Source organism: Microcaecilia unicolor, chromosome 5 (assembly GCF_901765095.1).
Source record: "Microcaecilia unicolor chromosome 5, aMicUni1.1, whole genome shotgun sequence".
NCBI classification, from domain to species: domain Eukaryota; kingdom Metazoa; phylum Chordata; class Amphibia; order Gymnophiona; family Siphonopidae; genus Microcaecilia; species Microcaecilia unicolor.
Genome location: NC_044035.1, coordinates 102,966,977 through 102,989,376, shown reverse-complemented (window position 1 = coordinate 102,989,376; position 22,400 = coordinate 102,966,977). Strand labels below are relative to the sequence as shown.

Sequence of the window (22,400 nt, the reverse complement as noted above, 5' to 3'; positions counted from 1 at the left end):
CTTGAAAGATACCACTTCAGATGGTTCCCTAACACTTATTTCAAAAGTTTATATTGTAGGCATCTGTATTTATTTAAGGTGCCAGGTGTTTCTCTAGTGCTCACCCATCCAACCTGTTGGCCCACCCAAAAATTGCCTTCTGGCTACGCCACTGGTATATCATTTTAGAAGGGTTATGTGGCATTTGGATAGTTCACACATTTAAATGACCCTACCCTTGTAAGTAGTGTATACCTATAATTTTGAAGGTGGTATATTTCCTATTTTGCAAAGACATTACACATATACCTAAAAAAATTTACTGATCTACATTTTCACCTGTTCCAGCTTATAGATAAATGTCAGCCCACTACTTGATTTTTGTCCAAAGTGACAGAAAAAAAAATCCCAAAGTTCGTTTTTTTCCTGTGCCATATATAATGAACACTTTGGAGAGAGGGTGCACTGTTTCCCAATAGTGCATAAATAGTGCACTTTGGAAGAATGCACACTCATTCCAGACAGCATACGCATGCCTGCAGTATTGAAAAACAGTACATATGCTTCACAAATAGAGTTGCACACTTTCTGAAGAGTGCACTCTGTTAATATTGCCCGGTAAATGAAAATAAATAATGAAGCAAAATACCTGTAAATGACATGACAGACTAAACAAAATGAAAATACTTTGGCTGCATACCTCTAATAAAGAAGACCCCCCCCCCCCCCCCGCAAAAAAAAATGCTTTTTCTTCTTTGGTGTCTGCTAGTTCTTCGTGCCTAAACAGATATTTGTTCTTTGGATTTCTGAATACTAAATATATGCTTTTTAAAATATCAAACATATAAACGGCGAGTGACCGTACTCACTCGCAAATGCGCAGTAGAGACCTTCTCTGCCCCGCCCCCACGTCAATACGTGATGACGGGGGGGGGGGGGCGGAATACAGAGGGTCTGTACTGCGCATTGCTGAGGGAGGGACACCGCCGTCTAACGCTCCCCCCACCCGAGTCGCCGCCGCCACCCACCTTCTACCCGGTCGGGCCCTCGCTCCACTATTGAAACAGCGAGGGTCCGGGAACGCAGCACTGAGCTCTGCTGAGCTGCCGACATCGCCCTTCCTTCTTCTTCTTCTCTGCCTCTGTCCCGCCCTCGACGACGTTACGTCACACGAGGGCGGGACAGGCAGAGAAGAAGAACGAAGGCCGACGTCGGTAGCTCAGCAGAGCTCAGTGCTGCGTTCCCGGACCCTCGCTGTTTCAATAGCGGAGCGAGGGCCCGGCCGAGTGGAAGGTGGGTGGTGACGGCTCGGTGGGGGGGGGGGGGGGGCGCGAACTCGGAGGGGGAGGGGCAGCGGCGAACTCGGCGGTGGGGGCGGGCCTTTCAACCCCCCCTTCCTATAATAGCCCGTTTTTACGGGCTCAAAGTCTAGTATATATATATATTGTACATGGCTACCTTACCTTTGATCATTTTTCCAACACACATTACTTAGCGTGCCATGTTAAAAGTTAGCCTGTGTAAGTGCTGCATGTAAACAACTAATGCAGAAATTACAATTAGGCAGCATGGAATAGACAGAATGGTGGTTTGCACCTCATTGCTGTTCATTAACTGCTAATGCAGCAGATAACAAGGAACAATTCATTACATCTCTAGAGCTGTGGTTATCTGCATTTTGCACTGGTGGCCAGTAGTCACTATTGCCCTGTGTTAGCAGCCTGGTTACCTTCTCCAAACTTTACTGCAGACATTTTGCAGCTATTGAGGGTTAACCTTTGAAGGTAATGTGCATTGGCTGAAAACCTTAACATGGTTTAATAAATAGGCCCCTCTGAATACTAATGTTCAACTAATTTTATATCCGGTTATAACTATTCCATCTCTCAAACTAGTTATCTTGCTCATCAGTCTTCTGTTTGACACAGTGTCAAAGACTTTACTAAAATCCAGATAGGCCACATCTACTGAAATCCCCTTCCCCCTGCCCTGTCTGATCTATTATTTGAACTGCATAATGTGAAGTGTATCAAGAAAATATTCAAAAGTAATACAGTTTTTTTCCAGTTTTTTTAAAACAGGGAGATACACAAAGTCTTTGTAGAAATAATCTTGTATCATTTGTGCCTAAACCACAGTTACGTGGAGGGGCATTTTCGAACGGGGACGCCCATCTCTGAGGACGTCCCTGTGAAGAGGCGTCCATCTTTCGTTTCGATTATATGGTCGGGGACGCCCAAATCTCAACATTTAGGTCGACCTAAGAGATGGTCAACCTAAATGTTGAGATGATTGACTTTAGAGATGGACAACCTCGGTTTTCGCCGATAATGGAAACCGAGGACGCCCATCTCAAAAATGACCAAATGCAAGCCCTTTGGTCATGGGAGGAGCCAGCATTCATAGTGCACTGGTCCCCCTCACATGCCAGGACACCAACCGGTCACCCTAGGGGGCACTGCAGTGGACTTCACAAATTGCTCCCAGGTGCATAGCTCCCTTACCTTTGGTGCTGAGCCCCCCAACCCCCCCAAAACCCACTTCTCACAACTGTACACCACTACCATAGCCCTAAGGGGTGAAGGGGGGCACCTACATGTGGGTACAGTGGGTTTCGGGTGGGTTTTGGAGGGCTCACATTTACCACCACAAGTGTAACAGGGGGATGGGCCTGGGTCCGCCTGCCTGAAGTGCACTGCACCCACTAAAAACTTCTCCAGGGACCTGCACACTGCTGTGATGGACCTGGGTATGACATTTGAGGCTGACATAGAAGCTGGAAAAAATGTTTTTAAATTTTTTTTGGGTGGGAGGGGGTTGGTGACCACCAGGGGAGTAAGGGGAGGTCATCCTCCATTCCCTCCGGTAGTCATCTGGTCAGTTTGGGCACCTTTTCAAGGCTTGGTCATGAAAAAAATTGGACCAAGTAAAGTCGTCCAAATGCTCTTCAGGAACGCCCTTCTTTTTTCCATTATCAGCCGAGGACGCCCATCTCTTAACCATGCCCCCATCCCGCCTTCTGTACACTGCCGACATGCCCCCGTGAACTTTGGTCGTCCCTGTGACGGAAAGCAGTTGAGGACGCCCAAAATCGGCTTTCGATTATGCCGATTTGGGCGACCCTGAGAGAAGGACACCCATCTCCCGATTTTTGTCAGAAGATGGGCGTCCTTCTCTTTCGATTATGCCACTGATGGTTTTCATTTCAGTATAGGTATCACACCATTTTAGAATGCCAGCTTCATAACTGAGTATGCTTTCTGAATGTATCATCATGCATTGGTTTAAAATTAGATTTTAAATTCAGATTTAATATTAGAAATGGAAAATATTTGATATGATATTGATTTGATTCTATCCTATCTAGAACTTTATGTCACTGCCCCTATTCACATTTGCCTAGAACAATCCTGGCAAACCTTTTGAGCCCAACTCAAATTTTTCATTTTCCATGATGCCTATGGCTCATGAGTTTCCATCTTCTAAGACTTAGTATGGGTTTGGGCTCTGATATATCGGAATGCCCGTTCCTCCCCACCCCCTGTTAAAAAACCCCAAACTGTTCTGTATGATAATGGAGTTCTTTTTCCTCCCCTTTCCCTTTCCAGTCTTTTAAAAATCCTTCTTTTGAATGTTTTTATACTATGTAAACTGCTAGAAAGAATTCCCTTCTCCAGGTGATATATCAAAATTTTAATAACCTGAAACCTAATTTTTTTTAAACCTGTAGTTGCTCCTGTATTTCCAGCTCAGTTGGAACCAGGGCTGGGATCTGGAGTCACAAGCCTTCCTTTGTAGCTAGTTGGGGACTTTTTCCAATTTTTATATCTCTCACTAGCCCTCAACATACCTAGTTTGACCATTGCAGTGGCAGCCCTTGGTTGAGAGCCATGTACCAAAACAACATCCTGAAGTCCGCAGCCATGGACCCAGAATATAGCTAGCTGGTGTTGCTCTTATGGATGACAACAAATTCTTCCTCTTGGAGGGGTGTGAAGGCTGCCTTTACAACATCTTCAACCCCAGGCAGTCTAGGGTACAGACGACCTGTCTGGGAATCTGGGGTCTCTCCACATGGTAATATGCAGCGTTGCCATAGGCCGGCCTTGTTACACATTCTTTAAAACAGATAAAATCATATCTCAGTTGCTGAATGTAAACACATGTATTTTTGATCTTGTCTGACTGTTCTCGTAAGTAGATGAAGTGGTAACTTTCTCATCACCAAGACAGTCAGCCTGTAGTTTACTGCCATGAGTATACACATAATCTCGGTTGTATGATATGCAGGAAGTAGTTCTGTTAAATGTTTGGATGTTTTTCAGAGAGGTGATCAACTTCCACTCACTTTCATCTGAGTGGGAAGGCCTATAGATTGGTCTTCTAGAAGTCAGTCTGATTTTCTGTCCAAGTTGTTCATTTTCATGTTTCTTTGCGATTCGTTTAGATCTTGCGCAGTAAGAGTAATGCTTTGCATGGTGTTTTCTTTTTTCAGTTGTAAATTGCCCCTTAAGAATTCTTTTGAATGCTCGTTTAAACTCTTGGCTAAAACAGGGATATATAAGGGGATTAATGCAGCTGTTTAAATAACCTAACCAGAAAATAATCTTGAAAAGGTTCTCTGGAGGCTTGTACTCAGGAAAAAAAGAACCTGTAAAGGAAAAAAGAATATATTAGAAAATTCACTTCCTATAAATCACAATTTATTTTTTTTAGCATAGTTCAATAAAATATTTTGGGATCCTGTTACTACTGTGTGCTAATGGATTTAGCGGGCGCTAATGATTAGCACGTGCTAAATGTCGCAGAGCCCACTGTATACCTATGGGTTGTATGACATTTAACACACACTAATTCATTAGCACGCAGTATGGGAATCTTTTACACAGGCGTGCTAAAAAGGGGCCTGTGCTACTTTTAGTAGGTGATTTTCCCACAGCCTCAGGCCACAGTGTGTCTACCAAAAAACCAAATTTCTATTTTCAGCAATAATGGCCAGGTGCTAAGTCTAAAATTAGCGCCTGGCCATTTACCGTCTGAGCCCTTACCACCTCCTATTTACTTGGTGGTAAGGGTTCACGCGCCAACCCCACAATAATCGAGCAACACGTGGCAATGTGGCTACGCTGCCGATTACCGCTGCGAACGCACTCCACAGTAGAAAATAGAAAATCATTTTCTACCATGGGAAACTGCGTATCCCAACTTCAGAACCACTGCCGGGCTCCTGCGCTATCCCAGCGGTAGTGCAGATTTGGCACACACTACCTGCATGGTAGCCTTACCACACCTTTGTAAAAGGGGCCCTAATTCCATTAGTTCACCTTACTAAAAGGACCCCTTTATGTCTTTATATATTTTTTTAAATTGTACTTATAAATTAGGATAGAACCAATGCTTCCTCTACTCACATCCATGTGCTGCACAATCCAGCATGTCTGAAAATATAAGTTGAGATCAAATGGGACTGTCTTTCTTCTATGTTTGTGCAGCGCTGCGTACGCCTTGTAGCGCTATAGAAATGCTAAATAGTAGTAGTAGTAGTAAATAAAAATGCTGCCAACAATAAAGAACGACAATGTGGATACAGCAGCTCATATGTTTCCTTTCTTTGTTTTGGGTGAACGGCTGCATGGAGAGGGAAAGGGAGACCAAACTAATTGGATTCATCTTTTTGAAGTCATGCCGTCTCCTGTTCTCAATCTAACCTCCTTAGTCCATTCTGGCTCCCCCACTTCCTGCAGTCCATCTTCCCTCCCCCCCCACCCCCGCCGCCGCTTCAAACAGGAGGCTCCAACCTGACCAGCACTGTCCGTTCTTGCTCCCCCACCTGCTGCGGTCCATCCTCCCCCACCCCACTTCAAACTGGAGGCTCCTTACCGATGCAGTGGTTCTGAGCTCTAAAATGAAAAAGTTAAAGCTGCCAGTACAGGGCCGCGTGCTGGAACTCTGACAGCCAGGCTCTGCTGGAACCTTCCCCACTGCAGCAGGAAGTGTGTCACAGGGCGAGATTCCGGCAAGCCTGACTTGCAGCACAGGGCTCTGAACCGGCAGCTTTAACGTTTTCTTTTTAGAGCTCAGAATCACTGCATCAGGAAGGAGCCTCCAGTTTGAAGCGGTGGTGGTGGTGGGGATGAGTTGCAGGAGGTGGGGCAACCAGAAGGGATAGAAGACAGAGGAGAAAGAGATTTATGCTGGGGCACATGAGGAAGGGGAAGATGAGATCAGCACCTGGTCCAGCAGCGTTTGGGGGGGGCAATGCCCTACCTCGCCTCCCCAAACCGCCCATGCTGAGCTTCCAAGGTTTGTGCATGCAGGTGGTGGAGCAGCTCATAGGCCCATTCTGGATGTGGAACTGCTATTATATTTCAGTCTGTGTGTTCTAGATATGAACAGTGTCTGGGGCTCTAGGAAGGGGGAGTATGAAAATTTGAAATGTATGATGAATCTGCTTAGGAGGTATGAGGCTTAGGTGAGCCTAGCTTGCAGGGGAGGGGCACTGACAAAGGTAGAGTGAGAGGGGAGCTAATTGGGGGAGGAATTACTGTAGTAGGGGGCAAGACAGGTCAGGTCAAGTGCAAGTAAAGAGCAGAGAAGTGTACAATGAGGGAGTAGAGTAGGTTTGGGGGAGCATTAAGCATCCTACCCCAAAACAAAAGTCAAACTGCATTGGGAGAAAGAAGTGAGGGAAAAATAGAATAAGATGGAAGGAGGAAGAAGACATTGAGGTGGGGAGGGACTGAGAAAGAAGTGGGGATGGACTGAGAGAAAAGAAAGTGTATGATGTGCACATAGATGAGGGACTATTGAGGACTGGTTGGGAGGGAGGGGGGAGAATATGGGTTATATTGATGGGCCAGGGTGGATTTGGAATGCATATAGTAGGTGGGCTGGGAGTAGGATGGTAAACTGTAGTGATGAGTTATGGAGGAAGAGAGACTAATGGGACTTGCACTGCTACGACTAATATTTCTTTTACCACAGGTACTCCCTATATGTGCACCACCTGCTGTGCTCTTCATTTAAAGGCAGCCTGACCGGTTGTGTTCACAACCCACCATGCTTTAAATTCCTTAATATGAACTTGGTACTTAAGAGTAGCCATACTGGGTCAGACCAATTGTCCATCTAGCCCAGTATCCTGTTTCCAACAGTGACCAAACCAGGTCACAAGTACCTGGCAGAAACCCAAATTGTGGCAACATTCCATGCTACCAATCACAGAGCCGAGTTGAGCACCCTCAATCATTTTGAAAAGTTGGCTCCTATGGCACTGGATATCCCTGTACTCCCACTAACTTCTGACTTGAAGGGACAGTTGCACTGGAGGGTTGCTATACTTTCCTGGTCTTGTGGAGACCCGCGGGGTTAAACAGTTCTGGTCTGGATGGTATGCTTGATAGGAGGAAGCAAAGGACCCAATCTTAGGGAAAGGGAGAGAGAAATCTGGAAATGCTTGAACTGAGGGGGCCTGTTCTGAAAGAGAAAACAAGGGTCAGGATCCTGATGGGGGAGGGAAATTTGGAAATTCAGGACTGCCTCCTAGGAAGAGAAAAGGGGATCTGATGGAGAAGAGGAGAAAGATACCTGGAGTTGATTGATGGAGAAGAAGAGGGCCTGATGGGTGAGTGGGGTATTCTCTGATGGGGAAAGGGTGCACCTGACGGGAGGAGAGGACGAGAGTAGAGACACTTGATGAGGAATGGAGAGAAAGAGTGCCTGATAGGGCAGATGGTAGGGAAAGGGAGGGTATTTGATGGGGGAAATGGGGGGGAGGGGAGGATGTATGCCTGATAGAGGGTGGTGGGGGAGAACAACCTTAAGTGGCAGCAGCAGATCAAGGTCTTCAGGGTGGAAGGAGGGAGGAAGTCATACATGGTAGGGGAGAGTCAGAGGAGTGAGGGAAAAAGAAAGGGTGGCTGCAAATGGAAAAAAAAACACACCACGTCCTACACATGCAAGCAAGCCTGCACTCTGTCACACCATCTACTCAATCCTTCCACTAGCCACACACAAATCCAAAACATACAGAAAACTCAATTTAAAAAAACAACAACCTGCAATTTACTCTCCATGCATGCATTCCACCTTAGTCCCACTTCGTCACGTACAAGCACATAGTCCCCTATTACAGATTTGAAGATTCCCACACCCACTCAAACATACCAGACCTAGCTGCTCACTCTCACAAACATACTCCGCACACTGTAACACATGACGCCCATTAGTGACTATCAGTCATATACTGCCACACAATTATACACTCACAACACAACACAACACATCTTCCCCACTAAACACACTGCTGCCCTCAAGCATCTCTCTCCCACACTCGCTGATTCACATGCAGCACTTGCAAATCAAACATACTTTAGATATCCCCCCCATACCCATTTCCCTACCTCCAATTTATGTCCAAATTATGTACCATTATTTTATCTGTTGTGTGAAAAATAAAAGTAGTTATCTTTGCATAATTCTGAATGTTTTATCACCCAAGTCCGAAAAATTTGGCACATAGTTTTAAAACGTTTGGTGCATAATTCCCTGATGTGTAACCAGTGATGTTTTTAAAATGTAACATATGCTGTCTGATATTGCAGCCTGATAAGTGGAAAGGAGCAGCATCATGGACTAATTACAAATGTCTTAAGATTTTACGTAGTGGCAGTTCACGCAAGAGGCTTCCAAAGTATGAATCAAAGAGGCCAGATTAATTTGATTTAGCCACAATTTTATTTTCCTAATATTTCAAAGACAAAAGGAAAGAGAAAGAATGAGAGGGAGACACATGTATACATGTAAAGAAATGAACTGCAGTATTTTATTTTTTTTTGTTACAGTTGTACCCCACGCTTTCCCACTCATGGCAGGCTCAATGCGGCTTACATGGGGCAATGGAGGGTTAAGTGACTTGCCCAGAGTTGTACAAGGACACATTACTATGCTAAACTGCTTGTGCCATTCATGGTTTTGGTTTATGTTATCAACAGAACACCTTAATGGAAATATTTTTTTTTTTGCTTTAACTATCATGTAAGCTTTTTATGAATTCTATACCAATGCCTACTTAGAAAAGAAATTAAAGAGTTAACTGTTGTGAAATGGCAGTGGTTGATTATGCTTCAGGAATGAGGCAGTTGCTTAGCAACAACCCCCTTTAAATGACTAATCTATTTTTAAAATGCTTTACTCGGGTCAATTAGATTTGCTCTTGCTTGAGGCTCAAGTTCATGGGGTTGTATTTTTGTAGAAAGAGACGGCCAGAATAAAGGAAAAATGAAATAAGGATGTCCTGATAATGAGGATTGTGTGATGCTAGAAGTGCAAAATGTACAGTGGAAACAGAACATGAATCTTATGATAAGAAAAACTACACAGTGCAATAGGTTAAAGAGCAACAAATGTATGTATATTACTACCATTGCTAGAATCATAATAAAAAGAGGGAGAAAGAATGTAGTTCTCTTGAAATAAGGAGAATTGCAACAACCATTCTTCACTAAACTTAATGCAGGGTTTAGAAGGTAATTTTATAAGTGACCACATATGTATGTTAAAGACTTCTTATAAAATACCAACTGTGTAAAACTAAGTACACGCTTTGGCATCAAGGCACATACTTTGCCAGTGAGTGTGCACGTGAGTAGAGTTTGGGTAGATTGTGGGCAAAGTAAGTGCATAGATTATAAAATGCTATAATTTAGGTGCAGGTGTTTACACCAGCTCTAAGGCTGGTGTAAACATCTGCATTGTAACAGCAATTAGGCAACTTAGGCTAGTAGTTTATGAAGAAAAATAGATGTCCTGTTGTACATGTCAGCAAAGGACTCCCCTCTTCAGACATGAAAAACAGCATCTTGCATTTTGAATCTGGCTTACATAATTGGAGTTAATGCTGTTTCAAAGGCTCTAGCAAAACATTACTTTTATGTGTCGAAGTATTATAGAACTATTACTACTACTTATAGAACATATATTCAAAGTGAGGGAGCATGAAGGAGACGCTCGGAGCCAAGCAATGCTGCCTAATATTGACACTAAGGCCATTTTTGAACTGGGCCACATGGGGGAAAGGGGGTTATAAGGGCAGAGTTAGAGAGGAGCCAGCAGTTAGCAGGTGTCGGTAATTAGAGAATGACATGGGGACAAAGTTTGTCCCCATCTTCGCCCCTTCCCTGTGGGTTCTGTCTCCATCCCCACCCCGTCCCCGCAGGTTCTGTCTCTGTCCCCGCCCCATACTCGCAGGCCCTGTCTCCATCCCCACCCTGTCCCTGTCCCCTGTGTCGTAGCGAGGGCTAACAGCACCCAGGGCGGGTCGCCGCTGCGCACCCCCCCCCCCCGGGTGCAGCACGGTGCGACCCCCCCTCTGCGGCGTACCCCCCGGACCGGATTGTTACCCGCGGGAGGCCGATCTGCCCCGAGTGCACGTCACTCGGAGCTGCGTCGGCCCCGCTGGTTCCCTGCTCTCTCTGCCCCGGAACAGGAAGTAACCTGTTCCGGGGCAGAGAGAGCAGGGAACCAGCGGGGCCGGCACCTCCCGAGCGCGTGCACCTGGGGCGGACCGCCCCTCCCGCCCCCCCCCTTCCTACGCCACTGCCTGTCCCGTCCCCGTGGGCTCTGTCCTCATCTACAGAAGCCTTGAACACTTATGATTTTATATTTCAATCTTTTTTATTAAAGTATAAAAAAGAACAATATGCTGTGCAACTGTTGTGTATAAATTACAAATAGAAAACAATAATAGCAATGAGCAGCTATAATAACCTTCCTTCCCACCACCACCCTCTACCCTTCCAACTAGAAAATGACATGGGGACAAAGTTTGTCCCCATCCTTGTGGGCTCTGTCTCCATCCCTGCCCCCATGGGATCTGTTCCCGTCCCCACCCCATCCCTATGGGATCTGTCCCTGACCCCACCCCGCGAGCTCTGTCCCATTTCCCATTCCCGTGGTTACTGCAGTTCCCCATCCCCATGTCATTCTCTATCGGTAATATTCAGTGTCGGTGTCCACATAGCTAAGCAAACATGTAGGACAGCATAAAAAAGCATCAGTTACTATGCCGCTTAGCTACTGTATGTGGGTACTGGCACTGATACTATAACTTTCAGCTGCCGGCCTGCAGCAGCCATAATCTTCCCTCCCTTCCAAAGGTCAATAGGTTTTCTCTCTCCCTCCCTCCCAATTCCCCCTCCAAGGATCCATAGCCTTCTTCTTCCCAACTCCCTCGAAGATCCATAGCCCCCTCCTTCCCACCCTTCTCAATTCTGATCCCTCTTCCCCCTTCCTTCTGATTCTTTGCTTTCAACTTGAAATGCTGTTAACTACATCAGTCCTTAACTCTGTTGCTCCAGAAAGAGAATTAAGGATCACTAGAAAATCTGAATCTCCTTTGTTTACTGCTGAATTACTGCTCTGAAAAGACAGTTGTTTAGAACGAAAATGGAGAAAACAAAAGAATGAAACTGTAAAGACCGAATGGAAACAGAGGTTAAATCAGTATAGATCTTGTATTAATGTGACCCCAAAAAATTATTATTTATCTTTGGTGGGATTAGAAAAACCTAATTTGAGGAAATTATTTAGTCTGGTCAACTCTAACTTGACATCTTCTGTTTCAACAAATATTTCTCAACCTTCTGCTGAGGATTTAGCTACATATTTTGCGACCAAAGTAAACTCTTTTCACTGTAATTTACTAGAATTTAATTGTACATTAGATGATATTCCTGCAGATAGATGTTGAACTTCTTTTGACCTAATTTCTATTTCTATGTTGCCTTCTTTGATTAACAGATTAGCTCATTTTAACTGATAATTTAGATAATTTTATTGAAGGATCTTCCGGTTGAAATTATGAATCGGATAGTTCTTTAGTTAAATCAACACTGGCAACTGGTTGGTTCTCTTCAGATATGGGAAATATTGTGCTAACCCCAATTCCAAAACAAATCACAAACTTCCAACTACAGAACAATTGCTAGTTTTCCGTTTTTTACAAAGTTGGTTGAAGTTGTGGTTAGTTCCCAGTTAACAAATTATATAGAACAGTTCGATTTGTTTCATAACTGTCAACATGGGTTTAGAGCTTTTCAGAGTACCAAGACATTGCTTTTATCTTTGACTTCTTAGCTTAAAAAGGTTCTCTGCTGTGGAGGTAACATGGTTCTGTTGCAGTTTGACATATTGGCTGCTTTTGATACGGTAAATCATATTTTGCTATTGAATTTAATTTCAGTTTTTGGTCTGACTGACTCAGTTTTTTATGGTTTAAATCATTTCTTACCCAGAGACATTACTCTGTACTAAAAAAAATAACTCTCTATCAAATTTGTGGCACTCACCTTGCGGAGTACCCCAGGGTTCTCCTTTATCTCCTGTGCTGTATAACTTGTATATAAGCACATTAGGTCAACTTTCCTTTGGATCAGATGTTAAACTTTGGTTATATCCTGGTGATATTTTTCTCCCGATTCCTGTTATTGGAACTCTTGACTCTAAAACCAATATTCATGTAAATGAGATTTTAGCTTGGTCAAAAGCCATTAGACTTAAATTGAACGAGGATAAGACAAAGATCCTCTGGTTTGGGCTTGACCATCTAATATTCCACAGACTATTACACTTGATAATGGATTTTCCATCAAAGTTGATTGGGAATCTAGAGTTTTAGGAGTGTTCCTTGACACTTCACTTACCATGGAGTTTCAAATAAAAATTGTCATTCGTAAGTCTTTCTTTAAACTTAAACAGCTACGTTTGATATGTTCATATTTTTTATTTGAACATTTCAAAATCAATGTGCAATTGTCAATTCTTTTAACACTCGATTATTGTAATTCCTTATATATAGGATCAATGGGTAATCAACTCTCTAAACTTCAAATGATTCAAAACATGGCAGCAAAGATGATCTGTCACTGCTGAAAGTATGATAGCGTCTCCTCATTGTTGGTTAAGTTGTATTAGTTACTGGTTTGAGCAAGAATTCATTTTAAAGTAATGTGGTCTTGTATTTAGATTTTTATATGGAATCTATTCAGCTGATTTTTGTGGGCAGTTTTAAGACTTTAAAGAATTTGTTTCATCTGGAACTTGCAACTTCATCTTTCTGGTATTTCCATCTGCTAAATGCATTTGTTTTAAAGCATTATTTTCTGGATCATTTTCTGTTTTCTGCTATTCGTCTTTGGAGCAGTTTACCAGTACAATTAGGTTGTATACTAAATTTATCTGCTTTTCGGAAATCTTTGAAAACATATTTTTTTTCTAATTTTAATAGCTGATTTATTTTGTGTTGTTTTTCGTTGTTTTATTTTCTTCCTATTGTTTAATTTTCTTATTACATCCTGATTTATGCATCAGTTTACATTCTTTTGTTACCTCACCTTGAATTTTATATTTGGAAGATTTGGCTGGTTATAAGACTCAGATAACATAACATAACATAACATAACATAACATAACATAACATAACATAACATATGCCCCAATAAGAATCCACACTTTCCACCCTCTGTAGGCCTTCCTGGACCTACCGGTATAAGATCCCTGGTGGTCTAGGGCTCCAGTGAGCAGGAGTGATGCCCATTCTCTCCTGCCCTTATGGCTCTGATCTCAAAATGGCTACTGTGACCTCTAGTTTACTGCGAGACTACCACACGAGGTCACAGTGACCACTTTGAGACCACTGCACAATGGCAAGGAATGAATGAGTATTGCTTCAGCTAATCGGACCAAGCGCCGCTGCCGCCGAACAGCTGGGCTGCAGCAGCAGTGAGTGCAGCCTGCAACACACACCGGACCGCCCCCGCCCCATGCTGCCAGTGCCTGCACTGCTTGAAGCCAAGAGAAGGAGGAGAACGTTGTCGAGAGAGCTGATCTCAGCCACAGCGGCCTTGTGTGCTAAGTTACTTTACTACCACAATGGCTGCGGCTGAGCTCTCTGGATGACGTTCTCCTTCTCCTGGCTTCAAGCAGTGCAGGCAGCACAGAGTGGGGATGGGAGACAGGAGACTGTGTGCAGGCAGCAGGCGGCTGACAAGCGGCAAGCAGGCAACACCAACCATCTGCAGCAAGGCATGATCCAGCCAGCATACTCTCTGGTTTTGGAAGTGGCATCACGTGCAAGCAGGAAGACAGCAGTGCATGCGCATAGGCAGCATCGCGTGGAAGCGCTGCAGGAACTAAGGTGGTGGTGAATGCGCATAGGTGCCGTTTTTTCAACAAATCTATTTGGGGGAGCGACTGCTCCCCCTGCGCCCCCCCTAGCTACACCACTGTTTTGCACACTTTCTACACTCAGGTAGATCTGTTGGACAGAAAGCTGCTCCTCACTGAATAGTAAATATAAGGCACCTAGATTCACTAGGTGGTTATATTTAGTCACTAATCATGTTTAGTCACTAGTAGGCATTCTAGGGATGGATTAGGTCTGTGGAGAATCCTGTTCACATAAACTTGATGTTCCAAATGTTTGTGGCAGTTTACATTCATAGGATTGCACCATCCCTCAAATTGATAGAAATCTCTGCTTCTAATTTGTCTGCCTGTTCGCCCATCCCATCTGCTAAAGAACCTTTCCCTCTTCAGGGTTTTTTTAAACAAAGTAGCATTTTTAGCGCATGCAAATGATTAGTGTACGCAAATGATTAGTGCGCGCTAAACACTAGAGAAACCTATAGGATGCCATGGAACGCACGCTTATTTTTAGCATGCTAAAAAACACTAGCACTCCTTTGTAAAAGGGGCCCATAATGCAGCCCTCCCTCCCTCCAACTTCTCATATATCATAAGCTGTCTGGCATTGCCTCTCCTCATATCCAGAGGACCTCTCACTTCTGTGATATCTTAACTTACTTTTTTGAAATGTTTTATGTTTTTGTTGGCAGGATGGAAGTGATCTCCTTTGTTAAGAAGGAATTCTCCATTTATTTTGGATGCCAAACAGGTAAATATTGTATATGCACTATTGTACAAGATATAAAAAATTAAACACTCTCAGATGCCAACCACTTTTTTTTACTAAACTATTCTTTGATTATTTTCATCATAATTGCAGATGGATTTATATTCTCATTTGTTCCAACCTCTGTGGGCTCCTTTTACCAAGCAGCGGTAAAAGGGTCCGTGTTGTGGTACATGGGTTTGCCAAACCCGAGGCCCCCTATTACTGCCACGGGTAAAAGGCTTTTTAAAAAAACATATGGAAATGGCCGTGTGGTAAGTTAAACACACAGCCATTTCCATGGAGTGGAGGAGTGGCCTAGTGGTTAGAGCACCAGTTTTGCAACCCTAGAGGTGGCTGGCTCAAATCCTGCTGCTGCTCCTTGTGATCTTGGGCAAGTCACTTAACCCTCCATTGCCTCAGGTACAAACTTAGATTGTGAGCTCTCCTGGGACAGAGAAATATCCAATGTACCTGAATGTAACTCACCTTGAGCTACTAATGAAAAAGGTGTGAGCAAATCCAAAATAAATAAAACATTAAATATCAACACTTGCCATGCATCCATTTCCTGGGAAAGCCCTTACGGCCTCCTATTTAGGAGGCGGTAAGGGCTCCCATGCCAGCCTGGCGGCAACCGCTGCCTGATTGCTGTGGGAAATGTCCCTGGTGCTAGAAAATAAAAACATATTTTCTAGTACTGGAAACGGCATGTGATGGGGTCGGAACTAGGAGCCTGGCAGTAGAGCTGAATTGCTACATGGCAATGCTTTCATAAAGGGGCTCCTATATCAGTAAAGGGTTTTCCTCTAGCTTATATTTTCTGCCAGCAATCAGTGGCTTGACACGTTCATTTATTTTGAATTCTGTGAATATTTTTTGCTCCCGTGGGGAAAATATCTTGTCTTACAGACAAAGCTTCTAGGAAAGCAGAAAAATATAATATGTCACTACTGTCGGGAGACAAAAATGTGTCAAATTCTGTATTAAATTCCAGTGTTTAAAGAACCTTCAAAATCCTAAGCTTCAAACTTTTGATTGTATCAAATGCCCGAGAAATGAATTTTCTTTGTATTGCCTGTTCTATGGTTAATGTCACTTCTGGGATGTAAGTGAGGCTTACTTCTCATAGGACTCCTTTCACTAAGGTGCGCTAACGGATTTAGCATGCGTTAAATGCAAAGACGCCCATAGAAATATAATGGGCATCTTAGCATTTAGCGTGTGCTAAATCCGCTAGTAAGGACCCCATAGTTTCAATTTTCCAGTTTTCTACAATAGCTCTGAATATATTTCGCTGCTGCTCCCTAGGGGGCATAATAGCTTTTCTCACTGTTGTAGTATGATGTTGTTTGGGGTACCTTCTGTTGTTTTCTTTTTGTTTGTTTTTACTTTTTCACTGAAGTAGAAACCCTTCTTCTTTTTTTGTTCCCTTTGACCTATATAGTGCAAGTTCAGCACATGTTCACAGAATGGAAAGTAGTCAAAAGATATATTTATTCAAAAATGAACAAAATAAATATTTAGTCAGCTAAATTCTCAGATTTGCTGAAACGTGGTTCACACTATTCAAAAATGCTACAAAGGCAGTGATATTCAAAAAATGTAGAGAACCTTTCACTAAGCTGTGTTAGGTGCAAATTCATGCTTAACGCAGCTTAAAATGGTGTACCATGGGACACACTCAGACCAGGGGCGTAGCCAGACTTCGGCGGGAGGGGGGTCCAGAGCCGGAGGTGAGGGGGCACATTTTAGCCCCCCCCAGCGCCGCCACCCCCCCTGCCGCCATTGCAGACACCCCCTGCCACCGCCAGCACCACCACCACCACCACCAACTTTTACTAAGGTTCACTGAAAAATGGCTTGCGGTAGTGTAGGCGTGGGCTTTGGGCCCGTGCCAATCCATTTTTTAGCGCACCTGTAAAAAGGGCCTATTTAAAATTTTTGCTGAAAATGGACGTGCAGCAAAATCAAAATTGGTTGGCGCAGATACATTGCCTTACAGTAGCCAATTAGTGTGTGCTTAGTGTGTAAGCCCTTACTGCCTACATAATCCTGTTTTAATGGCCATGTGCTAATGGCTAAATTAGCACGTTGCCATTAATAAAAAAAAAAAATAGGAAATTTGGCCATTTTACCCCAGTGGTAAATATGCATGCGGGAAAGACCCACATAAGGGAACATGAGAGTAAAAGCAGCTGCAGGGGCAGGCAATGCGACAGAGTGAACAGCAGCACTAGAGGAAGACTTCTTCTGCAGGCGGGGGCCTCGGGATCCCACCAGCCAAGGTATTTGGAGTTGTGGTAGGGGGGGGAGGGGGCGGCAGCAGCGATGATCCTGGGTGGGGTGGCAGCCCTGCCCCGGCTCAGTCTCTCAGCGACCCTGGGGCTATCTGTTGATATTCAGTGGTACTTAAGTGGTTAATACCACTAAATATCAGCACTGATTGCTAAACTGAAAGCTGGCTATTTTGTGGGTGGTCTGGGGGTAGAGTTGGCACTTGCACAGTTAAGTGCTGATAATACTTAACTGCCAAAGTTAAGCAACCAAATCAGACTACATAAAACACAGGCCTTTATGTGGTGTCTCTTAGGCAATTAAGGGGTCATTTTACAAAGCTGCAGTAAAAAGTGGCTTTAGTGCACCCTTATGTGGGTCTTTCCAGCCTGCTAAGGCCATTTTCACTGCAGCCATAAAAATGCTTTTCTTTCAATTGTTTTCATTAACGGCCGTGTGCTAATGTTACAGCAAAAAAAGAGGGAGACAAATTATGTGTAAGAATAGTGTGGATGACTATATATTAAATATCTAGCTAATTATAAAAGGCAAATTCAAAATGTAATTAGAATAAGGAGGAAATGACTTCAGAACAATTATAAATCTGATCTAAGAGCCTCTTCCAGTGCACAGCTGTTTCAAGCTTGAGATCTTTCACAGTCTTCAAATCATTTGTCATACCTCTACCTCCTAAATTAAGATTTACTGTATTATGAGTACCGCTCAGTTTAAAATGGTATTGGAGTCTTTTGCCCGTTAGTAATTTGATTCTTGGCACATTTGTAGTACTTCTATCGGTGCATAGTATTTTGACTGACATAACCTCGGAAGCAGGTGTACCATTGAAACGCTTGGGTAGTTTAAATGAGGTACAGCACAGGATATGCTTCGTGCTAAGGACAGTTCTGTTTGCACTTCTAATGCACCTATGATTACAAGTTTAAATATATCTACACATTGTTGCTCTTGAATGATTTTTCATGTACCTTTTTTAATTGAACTGTATGTAGCTGTAAGATCAGATTTATAATTGTTCTGATGTCATTTCCTCCTTATTCTCATAAAATTTTGAATTTGCATTTTTGATTAGCTTGATATTTTATCATATAGTCGTACATATTATTCTTACATGTAGAGGCATATTTTCAAAGCACTTACACTTACAAAGTTCCATGGAGGGGCATTTTCAAAAGGGACGTTCAAGCTGTGATTTGAACGTCCTTGCAAAACGGCAAAATCCAGGGGCGGGGAAACCCGTATTTTCGAAACAAGATGGACGTCCATCTTTTGTTTTGAAAATATCGTCAGAGATGTCCAAATCCTTAAATTTGGACATCCCTAGATTTGGATGTCCCTAGACATGGACGTTACTGACTTTCGGCGATTTTCGAAACCAAAGACGTCCACGTCAAAAATGTCCTAATGCAAGCCATTTGGTTGTGGGAGGAGCCAGCATTTGTAGTGCACTGGTCCCCCTGACATGCCAGGACACCAACCGGGCACCCTAGGGGGCACTGCAGTGGACTTCATAAAATGCTCCCAGGAACATAGCTCCCTTACCTTGTGTGTTGAGTCCCCCAAACCCACACCCACAACTGTACACCACTACCATAGCCCTTATGGGTGAAGGAGGGCATGTAGATGTGGGTACAGTGGGCTTCTGGTGGGTTTTGGAGGGCTCGCTGTTTCCTCCACAAACGTAACAGGTAGGGGGGATGGGGATGGGGATGGGTCTGCCTGTCTGGAGTGCACTGCAGTACCCACTAAAACTGCTTCATGGACCTGCATGAAAGATGTTTTCTGAGGGTAGGAGGGGGTTAGTGACTGCTGGGGGAGTAACGGGAGGTCATCCCTGATTCCCTCCGGTTGTCATCTGGTCATTTCGGGAACCTTTTTGTGCCTTAGTCGTAAGAAAAACAGGTCCAGGTGAAAACGTCCAAGTGTTTGTCAGGGATGTTCTTGTTTTTTTCGATTATGGGTCAAAGACGTCCAAGTGTTAGGCACGCCCAAGTCCCGCCTTCGCAATTCCTCCGACACGCCCCCGGGAACTTTGGCCATCCTTGGAGTGCAGTTGGAGACATCCTAAATCGGGTTTCGATTATACCTATTTGGACATCCCTGGGAGAAGGATGTCCATCTTCCGATTTATGTCGAAAGATGGACTTACTTGTCTTTTGAAAATGAGCCCCATAGTAAGCTATAGACCTTTGTAAGTCTAAGTGCTTTGAAAATGAGCCCCATAGTTTGTCTCCCTCTTTTTTTGCTGTTGGATTACTGCTTGGGGAGTCCTTTTTTCCTCTAGATTTTGTTGCTTGTGCTAATGTTGCCATTAGTTTGTGGGCATTTTCAAAAATTATTACATGAGCGCATACTGCCACCTCTTTTGTAGATGTGTTATCCATGCACTAAGCAGTTAACTTGTGGTAATGTAGATGCACTAACTGATTAGCACAGGAATGCCCACACTCCACCCCTAACATGTCCTCTCAAATTTTTTTTATTGCAAGTTTAGTGCAAGCAAATTCCAAAAATACTTTGTGATACTTTGCAAATCCCATAGTAATCCACTTTTGCTGCACAGTGTGAGTTAGCGCATGTCACAGCTTAGTAAAAGGACCCCTAAGTGCTCAACATCGCACTTAACTGCATAAGTGATAGCCAGCTACATAAACCCGGATATTGAATGCCAGGGCCCGGACGTGGTCCAGCATTGAATATCAGGCATACAGTAAGTGGTGGCTAAAAAATCTCTGACTGCTGCAGGCTGACTCCTTTTACAAAGGCGTGCTAGTGTTTTTAGCGCACTAAACATTAGAGATGCCCATATATTTCTATGAATAACCAAATATAATGTCCCAAACAAAAGAAACTGTACCCATGGACTTTACAACCTCGTAGATATTATATAGAAATTCTAAGCAGGAGTAGCGTACAATTCAACTTGTGAAAACGACACAAGTTGAATTGTACGCTACTCCTGCTTAGAACTTCTATATAATATCTATGAGGTTGTAAAGTCCATGGGTACAGTTTCTTTTGTTTGAGACATTATACTTGGTTATTCATACGTAAGTCCCCACAAATAATACATAATATATACGGTCTTCTATTGGAATTTTCATATATTTCTATGGGCATCTATAGCATTTAGTGTGCACTAAAAATGCTAGTGTGCCTTTGTAAAAGGACCCCTGAATATTTACAAAGTTTTCAGCATTATGCGTAGAAGAGGAACAGACTGAGCATATGAGGTAGATGCATTTAGATTAGCTAAAAAGTGGCTGGCACTGCTGTCAGTGCATGAGTTTACCATGCGCTGCACCCATTTTTAGCTTGACAGTAAAATGGCCGCATTTGCCATATCCCCCATTAATGGCCATGTGCTAATTTTCCCAATTAGCGCGTGACCATTACCGCCATCTATTTACTTGGCAGTAAGGGCTCCTGAGGTAATCAGGCAGCGTGCGGCAATGTACCCACGCTAACTGATTAGCGCAGGGTCTACCTACACTTCACCCATGGGCATGCGTCCCATGCTGAAAAATAAATATTTTCAACATGGGATCAGTGTGGAATTAGTGCGCTGAGCAGCGCACTACTGCAAGATGCCTCAGCTTGTCCCATGGTAGTGCATTTTAGTGTGCAGTAGCCACACGCTAGTGCTACCGTGGCTTAGTAAAAGGTACCCTAAGTGAGGTGTAATACATGTAAATGTGACTCTATAAACCTAAAGTCATATATTTACATTTCATCTAAAATTACGTGTGCACTTAACATTTTGATTGTTTTTTTTTAAATTAATGTTCTGCTGGTAAGAGTTATAGAATTGTAAAGGGTATTCAGGATATCCGTATCTAATCATTTGTTAATACAAATGGCTTACCTAGAGGCAGGACAACAAAGAAGGGGAGCCAACAGAGCACGAAAACACCAACAACAATCCCCAGGGTTTTGGCAGCTTTTTTTTCCTTTGAAAACTTGAGAATTCTTAGGGAGATGGAATTCTTCATGCTTTTGCTTTTGGATCTGGTTATAGACTTTCTGGAAGGGCTGTGCAGGATTGAAAGCTTTCTGTGGATCCTCAGCGTGACCTCTTCTTTATTAGAGCTGAACCGTTCCGTTTTCATGCCAGCTTGCAGACTTTTCGTCTCCTTCCGAGCTGCCAGGTAAACCTGGAAATACATGACCAAAATGATCAAGAGAGGCAGGTAAAAGGAGCCCAGTGCTGAAAACAAAGCATATCCGGGCTCTTCGGTTATTTTGCAAACTTTATCATCCTCTGGATCAGGCTCCTTCCATCCCAGCAGTGGTCCTATGGAGATCACCAAAGACAGAACCCAAAGTCCGGCTAAGGTACCCAATCCTCGTTTTTTGGTCATGATCAAGGGGTAACGCAAAGGGTAGCTCACGCCAAGATACCTGTCTACTGAGATGGCGCATAGGCTCATAATAGAAGCAGTGCAACACAAAACGTCTATTGCTGCCCAGATGTTGCAGAACACCCGACCAAAGTCCCAGTATCCTAGTACTTCTAGAGATGCAGAAAAAGGCAAAACAATGGTGCTGAGGAGCAAGTCGGCTACAGCCAAATTTATGATAAAATAGTTGGTGACTATACGAAGGTGCTTGTGGCAAGCTACTGATAGGATGACTAATATGTTGCCCATGATAGCAAAGAGGATGAATGCGCCCAAAGTCATACTTAAAAGAATTGCCCGCTTGGTATTGGGCATCACCTGCGTACTACTAAAATTGGCTGAAGAATTTAGTTCAGATAGACTACTCCAGTTGCTGAAGGAGGACTGCACATCCATTATATACCACAGACAGTTAATTCTGCTTAAATAAAATGTCAAATATTTCCCATAATGAATTTTTAAAAAATAAGACTGAAGAAAAAGCAATGCTTTCCCAAATGTTCTTCAAGTTGCTGCAGTTCCAAAGATTCTTCTTCATTATAGGCTGTGTGACAAAGACACCATAAACCTGGTTTCTAAGTATAGTCCTGACAGAGCTGAGAGCGCTATCTGCCTCTCCTGTGCTAGGGATGAAGGCATTAAAGCAGTGTTGTTGCTGAGTCCTGGGAGAAAAGAATTCGTAGCTTCTTTATTTACGTCATCACACAACTCCAATGAACTAGACTCGGTCACCATTATCTCATTTTACTTTGAAATCAGCCTCTGGAGGCATGATT

General features: G+C 43.4%; 1 protein-coding gene across 1 annotated transcript; it reads right to left on the bottom strand.

The window, feature by feature from the left end:
- Positions 1-4,121: 4,121 nt before the first annotated feature.
- Positions 4,122-22,020, bottom strand: LOC115471147 (alpha-1A adrenergic receptor-like). Its single transcript, XM_030204842.1, has 2 exons — positions 21,090-22,020; positions 4,122-4,630 (listed from the first exon to the last, which is right to left on the bottom strand). Exons 1-2 carry the CDS (start codon positions 22,018-22,020, stop codon positions 4,122-4,124), a joined length of 1,440 nt encoding a protein of 479 aa, XP_030060702.1.
- Positions 22,021-22,400: the final 380 nt, after the last annotated feature.

What these genes read in the sequence shown, in the direction of transcription:
- LOC115471147 (XM_030204842.1), bottom strand. Translation starts at nt 22,020, where the DNA reads ATGGATGTGCAGTCCTCCTTCAGCAACTGGAGTAGTCTATCTGAACTA. An exon ending in CTTTGTTGTCCTGCCTCTAG is followed by an intron (nt 4,631 to 21,089) that starts GTAAGCCATTTG and finishes TTTCCTTTACAG; the next exon opens with GTTCTTTTTTTCCTGAGTAC.